At 36.3% G+C, this 12,489-nt stretch overlaps 1 protein-coding gene across 2 annotated transcripts in view; it reads left to right on the forward strand.

The window, feature by feature from the left end:
- HFM1 (helicase for meiosis 1) overlaps nt 1–6,825 on the forward strand; it is a 143,340-nt gene extending 136,515 nt beyond the window's left edge. For both annotated transcript variants that reach the window (XM_054484800.2, XM_063652809.1), the window contains 5 exons: nt 31–141; nt 1,783–1,873; nt 4,993–5,104; nt 5,193–5,344; nt 6,236–6,825. In XM_054484800.2, the coding sequence (XP_054340775.1) occupies nt 31–141; nt 1,783–1,873; nt 4,993–5,104; nt 5,193–5,344; nt 6,236–6,305 (536 nt within the window). In that variant the 3' untranslated portion in view covers nt 6,306–6,825. The remainder of the gene's footprint in view (nt 1–30; nt 142–1,782; nt 1,874–4,992; nt 5,105–5,192; nt 5,345–6,235) is intronic.
- Nucleotides 6,826–12,489: the final 5,664 nt, after the last annotated feature.

The following is a 12,489-nucleotide window of genomic DNA, read 5'->3' on the forward strand; positions in this document are numbered from 1 at the left end:
ATGCAGATAAAAGCAATTCTGTATTTTCAGAAGTTTTGAATGTGAACTTTGAATTGGGAAATGAAGTTTGGGATGATTTTGATGATGAAAACTTAGAAGTTACTAGCTTTTCAACTGATACTGAGAAGACAAAAATATCAGGTAAAATCATACTTAGCATGCAATCATCATTAGAAATTCTTTGAATATTTTTCATTTCAGCTCCTGGAACTAAGTTTCTTTGCCTTTGTTGTGTGTGCTTGTTTAGTTAGATTTGGTTTGTTAAGATTATAATTTTTAGTAAAATTGAAAATGTGACTCTTCTACAGAGAACATTTCCCTACTAAGAACAGAGATCAAGGTTATTCCATGATGATAATGTAGCAAATGAGCACTTTCTATTCTATTGCTCCTATCTCTTGTAAAAGTTTAATTCAAATTGTTTATTCAGTTTTCTCTCATGAAACAGACTATTTTGTTCTCCATTCTAAGATCACAAATGGTCTGCAAATATTTGTGAAGAACAAAAAAATCCATTTTTAAAACTATTCATCTGCTTGCAAAGAAAATAACTTTTATTTCTAGTTGAAATATGGACTTTTCAGCTCGAAGTAAATAAATAAATAAGTTAATAAATAAATAAGCAAATAAGAAAGAAAGGATTAGTTTCTCCTGTACTAGAAATTCTATTTAAATCGTATACAACCCCAAAATAATGAGGCTTATTAGCTCTTTGAGTGAAAGGCAAATTTACTCTGTTTCACTAAAACAGAGAATTGAAAACCTTGGCCAGTATGTGACAAGATAGCAATGGAGATACTGTCTCCCATTAGGGCCGACAGAAATAAATCAGTCCCTCAGCCTTCTCAGTGCAGACTGGTATTTCCACAATTATAGATACCACTTACCATACCCCACCTCATGTTTTTAAAAGAGTATTTCAAAGGGAAGCAGTGAGAAGTTGAAATGTTATTGTTTTGGGGCCGTTAGAATTACCTAGAGAACTAATACTGCTTCTGAAAAGAACAGGATGTGACCACCTTCACAGAATAGACCAGGACAATCTCCATGATGTGGGGTCATTAGGCACAATTTTGTTTATCACCGGACAACTACCGTTCCCTACCTCAAACTTAAGTGTCATTGGGTACTGCAAGTTAATAGGCAATGTGTACTGATCCTTTGAGGTAGCCTAGTCCTAAGACGGCATAGCTTTGTCACTGGGAAAATCAGTCTCAATAAATGCCATTTCCCCCCATGTATAGAGCACTTTAAATGATTATGAGCAGACCACTGAAAATATTGAGTGAACTTCAACATGATCATTTATGTGAATGAAAATGTAAGTATATAAATAATGAGGGTGAGTGCAAAAACACAAACTGTTTTTCCTCACTCTCACACCATGATCAACCCAGAAGACATCTGTGACCAAATGTTTGTGGGTTTTTTCCCACACGCCAAGCAAGCAATCAGTTCCACAGTGAATACCAGCTGGGTGTCTTCCAACCCAGTAGAGTTAGAAACAGGAGTCAAAGACCAAACATGTATTTTACAACAACACAGGTGGCTTGAAGACCTTTTAATATAGTTACTAATAAGCTAATGTATATGTTTTATAGTTTTACTCCCTTAGCCTTGTGCCCCTAATTTTTCTATGCAAATTAAATTAGGTTACTGAGAATTATTCATTCCTTCCTTAACCAGATCATATCTGTTGGAGAGAGCATTGTAGAACTTGTGAAAAGCTTCATTCTAGCTGTTTCTTGGCATTTTGTTTCAAAATGTTATCTCTTCACATAGGATTTGGAAACACTTTGAGTTCAAGTACCAGGGGAAGTAAGCTACCCCTTCAAGAGTCAAAGAGCAAATTCCAAAGAGAAATGTCAAACAGGCAAGTTTTAGAACTTTGATTTGTAATACTTACAACTTTATATCCCCTTGACACATAGTTGGAGATGGGGATCAAGTTATTAGATGTCACAGATGCTAAAAGGTATTAGCCAACCTAAACCCTCTTAATCTTAGAGGTGTGTTTCTCAAAGTGCTGTTGTGAAACCACCTGCATCAAAATCACTTTGAGGTGCATATTAAAAATGCACATTCTTAAGCCCCACATTAGATCTACTGAATTTTTGTCTCTGGGACTGGAGCCCAGGAACCTTCACTTTTAACAAGACTTGAAAACTGAATAGGAGTTTGACAACTAGAACAGAGGCAGACAGGCATTCCAGGTATAAGAAAGCATCTGTAAAGGGATAAGGCTTGAAAAGGCATCCCGTGCTCGAAGACCAGTAGAGTGTGGTATGTGTGGCCACAGCATAAAGTCTGTTGCTGAAGTCTTATTGTAAGGGCTCTGAGTGCTGTGCTTAGACACCTGTCCTGTACCCAGTCAGGGGTCGCAAACCCAAATACCTTCAAGATTTGGTGGGCCAAGGCCAACTGTAGAGTGTCCCATCTAAAGGCAGCAGCCACTACTCAGCTCCAAACAGTTGTTACTGTGCAGGCAATGTGAGTCTAGTGTTATAAAATATTCTGATTTTTCAAGAAAAGCTAGGAATCTGAAATTTTATGTGATATCTTATTATTTTTAAATTTTGACAACTAATTCAAAAAAATGTGATATACTCTGTGGCACCCTCCTCCAAATAATAATATCTGTAGGCCAGATGTGTCCTAGGGCCCTCTAGTTTTTACCTGTATGGTAGGCAGTGAGGAACCATCCAAAATATTTAAGCACAGGAAAAACATTTTGATTTAAAAAATCATCCTAGCAGCAGTATGCAGAGTGAATCGTAGGGAGTGGGACTGCCAGAGGCATGGTGGCCAATGAGAAAGATGGACTATAATAAGGTCTACACTACAGCAGAAGTGATGGGAACAGAGAGGTAGGGTTGGATTTTTAAAACACTTCAGAAATAGAGCAGATTCAGTGTGGCAATTGATAGGATATGATAGTTGAGGAAGAGGGAAGAATAAATGGCACCTAGGTAGATGTTATTTAAGGATATAGGAAACATAAGAAATTTAGACTGGAAAACATAGTTTTATAAATCTTCAATTTGAAGTATCTTTACAAAAAATGCAAAATGCATTGGGAAATATTGGACTTGATTAGAAGTCAAGGGAGAGAAATGATGGCCAAAGCCAAAATTTTCAAAACAGAAGAAATACCAACAACCTTTTATTCAGGATCTGATTTTCTACTTAAGGATTATTTATTTCTCTGCTTTAAAAAATACTAAATTTGTGGTATCCCTTGGAATTTTTGCTGTTTTTAGCCATTACTGATTATTAGCATCAGCGTCACAGACTCATAGTTTTAATAGAATTCCAGAGCTAAGGGGGGCCTTCGGTATTGTTTAGTCTCCCTCTCACTGGATCTTTGACTCATCATTCAACATCACTGGCAAGTAATCATGCCACCTCTACCAAGACAGTTCCAGTGACCAGGAGCTCATTCACCCTTGTTCCGTGTTAGGATTTCTTAGATCATTGAATAGCTTTTTAAAACATTTGCTTAAAATGAGTCTTTTTATCACTTTGTTTCGTTGGTTGTAACTCTTGAGTCACATAGAATAAACGGATATAAGCATCGAAGTGAGACAAAGCTGTAGGTGTAGAGAAGCAAAAAGTAGATAAATCATAAGGAGGAAGGTAACAAGGCACATGAACAGTTTTGTGCACCACAGCTTTAAAAAACAACAAATACTTTTGGAAGAGTTTAGAAGGGACAAACAGAAGATGTGTGGGTTTAAAAATGGATTCTAACAAGAAGCCTCTGAGAACCTGGTGTAGAAGTTGCTGCTGCGGAAAAGGCCTGTGGGACCTGAGGATTTGGGATGGAAAGGAGATTTGCTTTTTTATTTATTTAAGGTAGAGTACAGTGGCATAATTATAGCTCACTGCAGCCTCAAGCTCTTGGGCTGAAGAGATCCTCCCACCTCAGCCTCCCAAGTAGCTGGGACTACAGGTACATACACACCACTATGCCTGGGTAATTTAAAAAAAAAATTTTTTTTCCAGAGATGGGGATCTTGCTGTGTTGACTAAGCTGGTCTCAAACTCCTGGACTCATGCTGTCCTCCCACCTCAACCTCCCAAAATGCTGGGATTATAGGTGTGAGCCACTGTGCCTGGCCTGCTTTTTCTTTTATACACTTTTTACTATTTTAATTCCTTGCCATGTATACGTATTTATTAGTCAGAGACAAAATGATCCAATCCTATCAGTATATGTGATTCTTCCCTGTCTCCACCCACACTGCTCATTGCTCCTTACATGGCTGTTACATTTTAGCCTTCAGGTGTCAACTTAAATGGTTACCTCATCAGAGATGCATTGATGATCATCTTTTAAAAATGGGCTTATGGCTCCACACTGTTATTTCTTATGCTGTTACCCAGTTCATTTTCTTTTTATAATTTTAGGATTTATAATTATTTATGTATTTGTTTTTATTCATTGTCTGCTTGATGGTAACTCCCTGACGTTTTCTTTATCACTTCATACACAGCTTCGAGTACAATATCTGGCATATGATAGTGAATAATAAATGTGTTTTAGCGAATGAGTTAATACTGAAGGTTCAGAGTAAATTCTTCCATACAGTTATATCTAAGAAGATAACTAGAGATATCTAACTACAATGAGACCAGAATAGAGAAAGGATATTAAAAGTTAAGCAAGTGGAATTTAGAAAATGTGTATAGGGTTCTATGTACTAGACAATTAAGCATAAGACTCAATTTTAAAGAAAATTGTTGAATAGCTATTTCTATAGTCCCTTAAAAATAGTATTTTTTCCTAATTTGGGATATATAAATTATGGTTTGGTCTAAAGGAAAGGAAATATATCAAGCTCTCCATGAGTATTAGAAACAATGCATTACATTTTTGTGATAAATGTGATAAACTTTGATCATATTCCCCAAAAATCATTATGATCCAAATTAGAATGGTTTGTTTTTCTTGTTTGCCATATTTTACAAATAATTAATTTTAATTTTTAGTTTTGTTTCATCACATGAGATGTCGGATATTTCTTTATCAAATTCTGCTATGCCCAAGTTCAGTGCATCCTCCATGACAAAATTACCTCAACAAGCCGGAAATGCAGTTATTGTAAGAAGAAGCATTTCTTTGTTTTTCTTTTAAATTTTGCCCAAGTGCTTAAACTTTCAATGATTGTTATTTTTCATCTCAAATGTAGGTCCATTTTCAAGAAAGAAAACCACAAAATCTGTCACCAGAGATTGAGAAGCTATGCTTTACTTCCAATGAAAAAAACCCAAAATCTTCAAATTATAAAAAAGTGGATTTTTTTATTAGAAACAGTGAATGTAAAAAGGATGTTGATTTCAGGTAAGAACTCTTTAAAGACACTTTAAGATTATATCAATAAAAAACTTTTTACAAAGAAATTCAGCATTCCTTTTTCCTTGGTTCATTGTAAAGATCAGAGCCTGAACATTTCATTTATTAAAGACATTAAAATTTTCAAACCTCAGTGAGCTAAGCTCTTTAAGATGTTTCAAACATCATATAACTCAGTTTTTGAAAACCTGTATGTTTGATGCTGTTTATTCAAACATTATATTGAGTTGATAAACTTACTTTTACTGATTTGAATACAGTATGTTAATTTTGTAAAGGGTAAAGTCACTTGAGAAATCCAGATGAGATCAGCTAATTTTTCAAAAGTTGAAGTTGTATTTTAGTTAACCAGTTATTTCACAATCAACAGGTTCAATGAGAATGTCAGATTAAATCTCAAGGATTCCCCCACTGCTGGCCATTTTAGAAAAGGAAACTGTGTTGCAGTTTCTCTCTCCTGAAGAGTCAAAAGATTTGAGACTTGTTCACACTGTTTTGCTTTTATTTGTTTGTTTTAAGACTAGTCAAGTGAAGCAATGGGAGTGCAGAAGAAACAAAGAAATCTGTAACTGGATGTGATCAATTAGTTGTAAACACCACTTCCCTTGGACCAGGCTGTTCGCACCTTTATTAAATGACATAACTTTTCAATATATTTAAAGAAATAACCTTTACAGTTCCTACCATTTGCATTTTATGAAGCCTAATTTTCCCCAACAGACTTCCTACAAAGTTATGCATACTGAAGTTTATTTGATACATTAACTTCACAGCAATCTTTAAGTTTATTTTATTGTGTTTAGTATTACATTATTTATTGTGTATTTTAAAATAAATTGTTAAAAAATAGTTATTTTTACTTTTTCTTCTTTCTCCCAGTGTGTATCATCCTGATGATGAAGCTGATGAAATGAAGTCTTTATTGGGAATATTTGATGGTATTTTCTAAAACAAACAAATACTTTTTATATTAATAAGAGAAAGAATAAAGACACCTAATCACAAAGCATGTTTTTTATTTTAAAAAAAGTAGTTCATAATTGTTCAGATTTTTTTCTCCTGTATTTGATTAGCTTTGTTCACTTTTTGCAACAAAATGTATGGACTGATTTATTTTCCCATTATATTGTAACTTCTTGAAAAGCTCTTTTACAGTGGCTTTGTTTCAATAAGTCCTTAAGGGCTGATTGCACTTAGAAATAAGTTGCACTTAGAAATAATTATTTGGCTATTAATTGCATTTTGACAAGAAACAATGTAAAATTTCATTTTTATATTTTCTTAACAAGAAGAAAAATATTCTATGAAAGCAAAATAATGCTAACTTAATGAATCTGCTTATTGTATGGATTAATCACTAATATTATTCCCGTGTATTTTGTTTTACTAAGGATTTTTGAGAATCCAATGGTTATTTGAACCTACTGTTATCTAACTTTGAGCAACAATAAATGAAACATTAATCAGTATAGATTGTTGTTTTCATTTAGCTTGTTTTTCAGTGTTGTCAATTCTAAAACTTTGTTATGTTGACTTTTGCTGTAGTAAAAAGATATTTTGTATTTTTTTCCAATGAATTATATTTCAAATTCATTTATTGATAAGTATTATGTAGGTACCCTAAGCAATATTTATTATCAAATTTATTAATAGGTACCATGAGAAGCTGAAGCCCACTTAAGAACTTTTAGAAAAATTTTTTTTTTTTTTAAACTTTTATTTTAGATTCAGTGTTACCTGTGCAGGAGTGTTACATAGATAAACTCACATCATGTGGATTTGTTGTACAGATTATTTCATGACCCAGGTACTAGGCCTAGTACTGAATAGTTATTTTTCCTGATCCTCTCCCTCCTCCCACTGTCCACCTTCAGGTAGGCCCCAGTGTCTGTTGTTCCCTTCTCTGTGTCCATGAGTTCTCATATTTAGCTCCTACTTATAAGTGAGAACATGCAGTATTTGGTTTTCTGTTCCTTTCTTAGTTTACTAAGGTTCCAGCTCCATCCATGTTCCCACAAAAAGACATGATCTTGTTCTTTATTATGGCTGTATATGTAAAACATTTTCTTTATCCAGTCTACCATTGATGGGCGTTTAGGTGGATTCCATGTCTTTGTTATTGTGAATAGTGCTGTGATGACTGTAAGTGTGCATGTGTCTTTATGGTAGAATGATTTTTATTCCTTTGGCTATATACCCTGTGATGGGATTGCTGAGTCAAATGGTGATTCTGTTTTTAGCTCTTTGAGGAATCACCACACTGCTTTCCACAATACTTGAACTAATTTACATTCCCACTAACAGTGTATGTGTTCCCTTTTCTCTGCAACCTTGCCAGCATCTATTATTTTTTAACTTTTTAATAAGAGCCATTCTGACTGGTGTGAGATGGTATCTCATTGTAGTTTTGATTTGCATTTCTCTTAATGATCAGTGATATTGAGCTTTATATATATATATATATATATATATATATATATGCTTGTTGGCCTCATGTATGTCTCCTTTTGAAACATGTTTCTTCATATTCTTTGCCCACATTTTAATGAGATTGTTTGGTTTGTTTTTTTCCTTGTAAATCTAAGTTCCTTAAGATGCTGGATATTAGATCTTTGTACAGATGCATAGTTTGCAATTTTTTCCCATTCTGTAGGTTGTTTCTTTACTCTGCTGGTAATTTCTTTTGCTGTGCAGAAGTTCTTAAGTTTAATTAGATCCCATTTGTCAGTTTTTCCTTTTGTTGACATTGCTTTTGGCATCAGTGTCATGAAACCTTTGCCCATTCCTATGTCCCAAATGGTTTTTTTATATTTTTGCATTTTACAGTTAAGTCTTTAATCCATCTTGAATTGGTTTTTGTATATGGTGTAAGAAAAGGGTCCAGTTCAGTCTTCTGCATACAGCTTGCCAGTTATCCTAGCACCATTTATTGAATAGGGAGGGAGTCCTTTCTCCATTGTTTGTTTTTGACAGCTTTGTCAAAGATCAGATGGTTGTAGGTGTGCAGCCTTAATTCTGGGCTCTCTATTCATAGACATTGGTCTGTGTGTCTGTTTTTGTACCAATACCATGATGTTTTTGGTTATTGTTGCCCTTAGTACAGTTTGAAGTTGGGTAACTTGATACTTCCAGCTTTGTTCTTTTTGCTTAGCATTGCCTTGGCTATTTGGGCTCTTTTTTGGGTTCCATATGAATTTTAAAATAGTTTTTTCTAGTTCTGTGAAGAATGTCATTTGTAGTTTGATAGGAGTAGCATTGGATGCTACTTTGGGCAGTATGGCCATTTTAATGATGTTGATTATTCTTATCCATTAGGATGGAATGTTTTTCCATTTGTTTGTGTCATTTCTGATTTCTTTGAGCAGTGTTTTGTAATTCTCTTCGTAGATCTCTTTCACCTACTTGGTTAGCTGTATTCCTAGGTATTTTATTCTTTTTGTAGCAATTGTGAATGGCATTGTGTTCCTGATTTGGCCCTTGGCTTGGCTGTCGTTGTTGTGTAAGAATGCTAGTTTTTTTGTAGATTCATTTTGTATCCTGAAACTTGGCTGAAGTTGTTTATCAGCTGAAGGGGCTTTTGGGCCAAGACTATGGGGTTTTCTAGATATAGGATCTGGTCATCTGCAAACAAGGATAGTTGTCTTTCTCTCTTCCTATTTGGATACCCTTTATTTCTTTCTCTTACCTGATTGCTCTGGCCAGGACTTCCAATACTATGTTGAATAGGAGTAGTGAGAGAGGGCATCCTTGTCTTGCACTGATTTTCAAAGGAAATGCTTCCAGCTTTTCCCCATTCATTCATGTTGGTTGTGGGTCTGTTACAGATGGCTCTTATTATTTTGAGGTATATTCCTAGTTTATTGAGAGTTTTTTTTTTTTAACATGAATGAATGTTGAATTTTATCAAAAGCCTTTTCTTCATCTATTGAGAAAATTATGTGGTTTTTGTCCTTAGTTCTGTTTATGTGATGAATCACATTTATTGATTCGTGTATATTGAACCAGCCTACTTCATCATAGGATGAAGCCTACTTGATCATAGTGTATTAACTTTTTGATGTGCTGCTGGATTTGGTTTGCAAGTATTTTGTTGAGGATTTTTGCATCAATGTTCATCAAGGATATTGGCCTGAAGTTTCCTTTTTGTTGTCTCTTCCAGGTTTTGGATTCAGGATGATACGGGCCTCATAGAATGAGTTGAGGAGGAGTCCCTCTTCCTCAATTTTTTGGAATAGTTTCAGTAGGAATTGTACCTGCTCTTCTTTGTACATCTGGTAGAATTTGTCTGTGAATCTGTGTGTGGTCCTGGGCTTTTTTTGGTTGATAGGCTTTTTTTTTTTGAGACGGAGTCTTGGTCTTGTTGCCTAGGCTGGAGTGCAGTGGCGTGATCTTGGCTCACTGCAACCTCCGCCTTCGGGGTTCAAGTGATTCTCCTGCCTCAGCATCCCAAGTAGCTGGGACTACAGGTGCACGCCACCACGCCCAGCTAATTTTTGTATTTTTTAGTAGAGACGGGGTTTCACCATGTTGGCCAGGATGGTCTCGATCTCTTGGCCTCGTGATCTGCCCGCCTCAGCTTCCCAAAGTACTGGGATTATAGGCATGAGCCCCTGCACCCGGCTGCTTGGCAGCCTTTTTATTACTGATTCAATTTTGGAAGTCATTACTCGTCTGCTCAGGGTATCAATTTCTTCCTGGTTCAGTCTTGAGAGGGCGTATGTGTCTAGGAATTTATCCATCTCTTCAAGGTTTTCTAGTTTGTGTGCATAGAGGTGTTCATAGTAGTTTCTGATGCTTATTTTTTTATTTTTTTGAGATGGAGTCTCACTTGTTGCCCAGGCTGGGGTGCAGTGGGATTTGGCTCACTGCAAGCTCCGCCTCCCAAGTTCACGCCATTCTCCTGCCTCAGCCTTCCGAGTAGCTGGGACTGCAGGCACCTGCCGCAATGCCCAGCTAATTTTTTGTATTTTTAGTACAGACGGGGTTTCACTGTGTTAGCCACGATGGTCTCGATCTCCTGACCTCGTGATCTGCCCACCTTGGCCTCCCAAAGTGCTGGGATTACAGGCATGAGCCACCGCGCCCAGCCTCTGATGTCCTTATTTTTATTTCTGTCGGGTCAGTGGTAACATCCCCTTTGTCATTTCTAATTGTGTTTATTTGAATTGTCTCCTTTTTTTCTTTATTAGTCTAGTAGCAGACTATCTTATTAATTTTTTAAAATAACCAGCTCCTAGATTCACTGATCTTTTGAATGGTTTTTGGTTTGCTCTTGCTTCTCTAATTTTTTTCAGTTATGACGTTAAGTTGTTAATTTGATATCTAACTTACTAATGTAGGCATTTAGTGCTATGTATATCCCTCTCAACCACAGCCTTAGCTGTGTCCCAGAGATTCTTCTGTTTTTATCTTTGTTCTCATTAGTTTCAAAGAACTTCTTGACTTCTGCCTTAATTTCATTATTTACCCAAAAGTCATTCAGGAGGAGGTGGTTTAATTTCCATGTAATTGCATGGTTTTGAGCAATTATTTTAGTCTTGACTTCTATTTTTATTGCACTGTGGTTCAAGAGTGTGTTTTGTATGATTTTAGTTCTTTTGCATTTGCTGAGGTCATTTTATGTCCGATTGTGTGGTCAATTTTAGAGTAGGTGCCATGTGGCAAGGAGAAGAATATGTTGTCTGTTGTTTTGGGGTGGAGAGTTCTATAGAGGTCTGTGAGATCCATTTGGTCCAATGTTGAGTTCAGGTCCTGAATATCTTTATTAATTTTCTGCCTCACTGATCTGTCTAATACTGTCAGTGGAGTGTTGAAGTTTCCAACTGTTATTGTGTGGGAGTCTAAGTCTCTTTGTAGGTCTCTAAGAACGTGCTTTATGAATTTGGGTGCTCCTGTGTTGGGTGCATATATATTTAGGATAGTTAGGTCTACTTGTTGGATTGAACCCTTTACCATTATGTAATGCCCTTCTTTGTCTTTTTAAATCTTTGTTGGTTTAAAGTCTGTTTTGTCTGAAATTAGGGTTATAACCTCTACTTTTTTCTTATTTCCATTTGCATGGTGATTTTTCTCCATCCCTTTATTTTGAGCCTGTGGGTGTCATTGTGTGTGAGATGGGTCTCTTGAAGACAGCATACCATCATTAGGTCTTGCTTTTTTTATCCAGCTTGCCACTTTGCCTTTTTTTTTTTTTTAAGACAGATTCTCACTCTGTTGCTCAGGCTGGCTGGAGTACAGTGGCACAATCTTGGCTCACTGAAACCTCCACATCCCAGTTTCAAGCAACTCTCATGTCCCAAGCTCCTGAGTAGCTGGGATTACAGGCATGTGCCACCATGCCCAGCTAATTGTTGGTTTTTGTTTTTTTTTTTTTTTTTGAGACAGAGTCTCGCTCTGTCGCCCAGGGTGGAGTGCAGTGGCGCGATCTCGGCTCACTGCAAGCTCCGCCTGTTTCTCCAAGTCCCATGTTTCTTGGAGGTCTTGTTCATTCCTTTTCATTCTTTTTTTCTTTATTTTTATCTGGCTTATTTCAGAAAGCCAGTCTTCAAGTTCTGAGATTCTTTGCTCAGCTTGCTCTTTTCTGCTGTTATTACTTGTAATTGCATTGTGAAATTCTTGTAGGGTGAGTTCCATCAATCAGTTAGGTACTTTTTTATACCAGCTATTTCATCTGTCAGCTCTTGTATCCTTTTATTGTGTTTCTTAGTTTCCTTGGATTGGGTTTTGCCATTCTCCTGAATCTCAATAATCTTTGTTCCTATCTATATTCTGAATTCTATTTCTGTCATTTCAGCCAACATAGACTGGTTAAGAATCCTTGTTGGAGGACACGGACACTCTGACCATTTGAGTTGCTGGAGTTCTTGCATTGGTTCTTTCTCACCTCTGTGTGTGGGTGTTTCTTTAACTGCTGTGTAGATTGAGTACAGTCAGTAGATCTGTTTTCTAGATGTTTTCACAAGGCCAAGGCTTTTTGCATGGTCTTTATTTATAGTTGACTTCTTGTCTTTGGCTTCACAGTGGGTATGTTAGCAAGGTATTTTTGGTGTTGAAGCTTTGGGATGTGATCCAGTAGGTGGTGCTTAGGGGTAGTGGTCAGTTGGTAGGTAGGCTCTTGCTCAGTTGTGTGGCTC

This window comes from Pongo pygmaeus, chromosome 1 (assembly GCF_028885625.2).
Source record: "Pongo pygmaeus isolate AG05252 chromosome 1, NHGRI_mPonPyg2-v2.0_pri, whole genome shotgun sequence".
Lineage (NCBI taxonomy): Eukaryota > Metazoa > Chordata > Mammalia > Primates > Hominidae > Pongo > Pongo pygmaeus.